At 56.3% G+C, this 5,128-nt stretch overlaps 1 protein-coding gene across 1 annotated transcript; it reads right to left on the reverse strand.

Annotated features, from left to right (window-relative positions):
- Positions 1-889: 889 nt before the first annotated feature.
- On the reverse strand, positions 890-4,907 carry LOC114050414 (homeobox even-skipped homolog protein 1-like). Its single transcript, XM_027872059.1, has 3 exons — positions 4,493-4,907; positions 2,238-2,521; positions 890-1,423 (listed from the first exon to the last, which is right to left on the reverse strand). Exons 1-3 carry the CDS (start codon positions 4,905-4,907, stop codon positions 890-892), a joined length of 1,233 nt encoding a protein of 410 aa, XP_027727860.1.
- Between the last annotated feature and the right edge of the window lie 221 nt (positions 4,908-5,128).

The following is a 5,128-nucleotide window of genomic DNA, read 5'->3' on the forward strand; positions in this document are numbered from 1 at the left end:
CTGCACCTTGACACAAGAAAAGTGCCCCCTCCCTTTCCTTTGAAGATCTTTTTGTGAGACAAACAAAAGGAGGGGACAGAGAGATAGACACAGACAGACAGAAATGAAATGAGAATCAAGTTAGGGTAGGGCAGGGATCTGGGAAGCAGAGTTCTAGGGAAAAGATTAGATCCTGGTCAGTTGGAATATACTGTATTTCTGAGACACAAAGAATGCAGTCAAACCACCAAAAATATATACATGTTGGTAGAATCTTTATGGCAGCAGGACAATTTTTTTCCCTTTCTCTGTTTTTAAAAAGAAATACTTAGTTGTATAGCTATTCAGAATCTCCATTACTAGATTTGGAAAATCTGGCAAAGAGAGCTCTTCACGTTGTTTGTGTGTGTGCACACAACCTTTTGTTAAAGACAGCAATATCCCCTTCCAGTGTTTCAGCTTTGTCAGGTAAAGAAAGGAGAGTAAGTTTTCTTTGTATGTGCCTGTGTGTGCATGTGTATGTGCTAGTGTATGAGTGTGTATATGTGTGTGCTTGTGTGGGTTTTAAAGTTTCTTTTCAGGTGGAGCCTTGATGACATACTCGGGAGGGTCCCCTCCCTGCCAGGCTCTGGCATCTTCTCCAAAGATGGATGGCAGACTGTGCCTTCTACATAGCCATCCAAGCGGCTTCTTTTCCCCAATATTTCACCAACAGGTTTCCTTCATGGTCATGGAAATCCTTTTCAGGCTATTATTTCTAGTCCTCTGTCTCCTTTTTTCCGCAGATGTCCAAGGGAAGATGGAAGGGAATTAAATAAAGGTGGAAAGGTGGGGTGGTGGGAGGGTAAGTCCTAGAGCAAGGGAGTCTGCCCTAAAAATGAGTATTCTGGAAAAACCTGAGATGCACCTTTTATCTTGTAAGGGGGACTTCCTCCCTCTGATCCAGGGACACTGAGGAGGTTTTGCTCAGTACGGAGGGCGTGAAGGTGATGAAAGAGTCCGTCCTGGTTGTGGAGGAGCAGGAAAAGTCTGAGCCGGAAGGTCTCTGTGCCAGGCCATTGGACTGGCTGGCGTGGCAAGCCAGGCATGAGCATGGACTGCCCCCTGACCCCCCAAGTCCATGCGTTGTTGGGGCTGGATAGAGAGATGGATGTCTAAAAGCACAGAGGAGTTCAGGTCTAGGGTAAGGATGGGACAGGACCCGGAAGGTATCCAGGGGTCTCAGGGGAGTACTGAAGGGGGCGGCAGCAGAGGCTGAAGTGGCTCCAAGGCCCATGTGTGAGTAGTAAGGAAGGGGCAGGTGGGAGGGGAACGGGTAGGGCAGGTTCCCCGTGGCCGCAGCGTGGCTCATCATGTAAGTATAAAAAGCAGGGTCGGCTGGGTGAGGCCAGGTCATGGCTAATCGTTGCCTCTTGTCCTTCATCCTGCGGTTCTGGAACCACACCTGGCAGAGACGAAGGAAACAGAGGAACCTCTGAATGTTTACCAGATCTCCCTGATCCCCCCATTTCTGCCCTGGCACCTGGCGCTAATTGGCTTCTGGACCCATTTCCCTGGTCCAGGATGGCACCAGAGGCTTTTCCCTCTTTGGTTAAAAGCAGGGTTGAGTTTGGACTCTGGTGGATATGATTGTGGGGAAAGCGAGCTGGGAGCCCCCAAAACTGTCCCTGAACACTTCCCCAGTAAGAGACTATATTCAGGGAGCTGAGGCTTTGTATACTGTTTCAAAGTGTTTTGTCCTTTGTATCTATCTCGACCTCACTGAGAACCAAATGTTGGCCTTCACTCAACTTGGTGGAATTCATATCTTGGAGAGGGGTATTGAAGAGGAAGCTGGAAAGAGGAATTGTTTCACAGGAAATACTAAGAATAACCATCAGCATTAGTGGTTAACGTTGTTGCAGTGGGCACAGGAACCGAGTCTGTGGTTCAGTGGAAGACCTAGTGTTATCTGGGAGTGGGGGGTGGTGGGGTGAGAGAAGCCCATAGGAGGCCTACCTCCTTCTTTGGGCCTCCCTGACTCTCTCTCTCTCTACAGCCCGGATCTCAGCCTCAGAGCCTGCTTCACTTCTCTGCCTCTTAGTTCCTAGGTCTGACCTCGGGCTCATTACTCCCCACCCCCACCCCAGTCAGCGGCTCCAGCAAGAGTTGGGACACAACAAGGGAGCAAAGAGAGCTGGCTTTCCAGCTCTCTCTCTGCCAGGGAAACTGGCCGGCGGGCCAACGGAAAGCGGATTGTGGGGGATCGCGGTACTTACCTTGATGGTGGTCTCCGGCAGGTTTAAGGCAGCCGCCAGCTCGCACCTCCGGGGCCGCGACACGTAGTTCTCCCGATAGAATTCCTTCTCCAGACGGGCGATCTGCTCCCTCGTGAAGGCGGTGCGGTAGCGGCGCATCTGATCGCTGGCGCTGCAGGCCAGGGAGCCCTGGGAACCACCGCCCCCGCCGCCTCCACCGCCGCCTCCCGGGCCTCCCCCGCCGCCGCTCTTGGGGGGCTCCCCTCCGCTGCTGGGACTGCCAGCCAGAGCCTCGGAGCATGGCGCTGCACAAGGAAGCCCAAAGAAGACACACTGCCTACTCGAGATGGCACAGGGGCCTGGAAGTGGGGACGGGGTGGGGGGGGGAGGCGGGACTAGGGCTGGATGTAGGGTTGGGAAACACAAGGTGACAGGAATGGGTCCCCCAACACCCGACTCCCCCCAGCTATAGCCAGCGTTGCTGTCTGCAGGTAAAGGAGTGCTTGTCTGAAGACAGCTCCTCTCCCTTCCCCACCCCATCCCCATCCCACCGGGGGAAGGAAGGGACAGAGAGGGAAGGACGAGGGACAGGCTCTTAGTATACGGGTTTCGGGGACCAAAGGACTGCGGAGGGTAATCGGCCTGAGCTGGTCATTTAGCATTTACTCCTTCCAAGGACTAGGTCTGGGGGAGTCGGGGTTAACCATTGTCTCTGCAGGATGGGAAGAGAAATGGGGTTGGTGTTACCCCTCTGAACTAGCCTTTCATTCTGTCAGAGGGCGTCATGAAGCGTGTGTGTGCTTGCTTGTTTGTATGTGTGAGGGGGGCTTCAAACAGGCACACGAATACCACTTGTGTAAGAAGTCTGCAGTCGGATCTGCTCTGAGTAGGTGTATGAGGAGAGTATGCGGGTGTTGAGTGACCTGGCTGAAAATGTGACTGGGCCTGCGGGCTGCGTTGGTGTACCTCCTTCCCCCGCATCTCTGTCCTTCCTCCCCCACCCCCCGTCTCCCCTCCCCCACTAACCCCTCGAGCTCGCTAAAGCCCTGCACCAAAGGCCCTCAAACTCCACGGCCTAAGCAGAGTGTAAAGGGACTGTAGCAACCAGGCTGGACAGGGACCTTGGGACTCTCCCCTCTCTCCGCAAGGGAGGCCATCTCTTTTCTGGACTCTTTCCTAGCCTCTGCTGAGCCTGTTTTCAGGAGTCCTTGGGATAAGAGAGGGATGAAGGTGGATCCCACACTAGCCTAGAGCCTGGTGACTCCTCTCTCAACTTCGGACAGTGCAGAAAGAAAAACGGTGGGGTTTTCTTATCCACAGGACCACCACCCTCCCCGGCTCCTTGTTCTTTGGGGTGGTATTTGAAGAGAGACTGAGAAGTGCAGGAAAGGGGATGGGGCTTTGAGTGGGGGTGGTGGAGTAGAAGCAGAGGAACTGGGGGATGGGAAGGTGGGGAGGCCGGCTCCCGGCCTTCGCTTTTCAAATGTAACTTGCCCTCTTTGTATCCGAGACCAAAGGCAATTAGCTCATTGGGACCATTTCCGAACTGGCGCCGCCGAGCCCTGGAAGTGACAAGGTAATTCGGCCTTCGAGCCGAGGTGCAAAAAGGCCGGGCGGCGGCTCCTCGGGCGGCCTGCAGCCTTTGGACCATTCTTTAGGCAGCGTTTCCGCACTCATTCCGTTCTGGCGTGCAGTCTGCCTCCATAGTTGCTATGCCTGCCACCTACAAACCCTGCCGCCCAGCCGCCACACCAAGCGTTTGAGGCCTTATAAGCTGGTATCTTGGCGTGGTCCAACCTTCTCACGGAACACTAGGGCACTGAAGGGAGTGACGGTCTCCCAGACTACCTCCCTGAGGCTTCAGAGGGACTGTCCAGCACTAGGGCTAACACACGGACCGTTTCCCAGCCCAAGGCCTAGGCCTGGGGCTTTCTCCCCTGTGAATCAGTACCCCACACTCAGGTAGACTCAGCCTGATCCCTGCGGGATGCCCGAGGACAGGCAAGTGAGCACCCTCCCCCAAGTTGTGGGACTAGGAGGAGGGCACGGGGCAGAGGAATCAGGTAACCAGCCAGGACCTCCTCGCTGCCTCTGTGGCTTCACCTGGAATTAGGCCGAGGAAATCACCTCTCTCTCAATCCCTCTATCCCTTCAGGACACCTCAGGGCAAGAGGCGACAGAAGCTGCAGGGGAGGGCGGGGGGGGAGGGCATCGGGGCTCCGGGGACTGGGAGAGGGGGGAGGCCGGAGAGCGGGCTGGGGCAAAGCTTGGTGTACCTTTCCTGTGCTGGTACTCGGCGCTTCCTGCGGTGCAGTCTGGGGTGCAGCTCACCTCGATTTCTTCATAGAAATCCGACTCCGTATCCGAGCTGCTCTGCTGGCCTTTGGCCGAGGGGGAGTCGGAGGAGGGCGGCGGGGCCACCCCCGCCGGCCCCGCTGGGCGGCTCTCCGCCCCCGCCCCCGCCGCTGTCCGTGGCAATCTTTCCACTTCATCCTCCTTGCCGCCTCCGCCCTTCTCCCTGGACGCCAAGGGGCCCGAGCGGGGACTCAAGCAATTCCGGTGGATCACGTTTTCTGGGGGTTCGGGGCCAGGGCTCCCCACTGCTTCTGACAAATTAGCTCCCCTCTTGCCAACGAGCGTGCCAAGCTGCCCTCCTTCCAGAAACATCACCATGTCCTTCCTGCTCTCCATCCCGGGGCGCTTTTCAGAAAGAAAGGGATGGGGGCTCCGACCCTCCAGCAAGCTCCCACCTGGCAGCTGCCCAGGTTCAAGAAGCTCGTAGCCCTTGGCCTCCGAGTTCGACGGAAGAGAAAGACCGAGGGGAGAAGAGGGAGGGCGGCGGGGCTGGGCCGCGCCGCCGGAGAGGAGCGGAGCACAGCGGTTTGGAGAGGAGCGCACAGAGTAGCAGGGAG

Source organism: Vombatus ursinus, unplaced genomic scaffold, assembly GCF_900497805.2.
Source record: "Vombatus ursinus unplaced genomic scaffold, bare-nosed wombat genome assembly UNPS02014799.1, whole genome shotgun sequence".
Classification (NCBI taxonomy): domain Eukaryota; kingdom Metazoa; phylum Chordata; class Mammalia; order Diprotodontia; family Vombatidae; genus Vombatus; species Vombatus ursinus.

Bases quoted from the DNA above. Each gene is read 5' to 3' on its own strand.
- LOC114050414 (XM_027872059.1), bottom strand. From the start codon at position 4,907: ATGGAGAGCAGGAAGGACATGGTGATGTTTCTGGAAGGAGGGCAGCTT. The intron at 2,522-4,492 runs GTACACCAAGCT...TTCCTTGTGCAG, and splicing joins CGAGTACCAGCACAGGAAAG to CGCCATGCTCCGAGGCTCTG. The intron at 1,424-2,237 runs GTAAGTACCGCG...CGTCTCTGCCAG, and splicing joins TGCCGGAGACCACCATCAAG to GTGTGGTTCCAGAACCGCAG.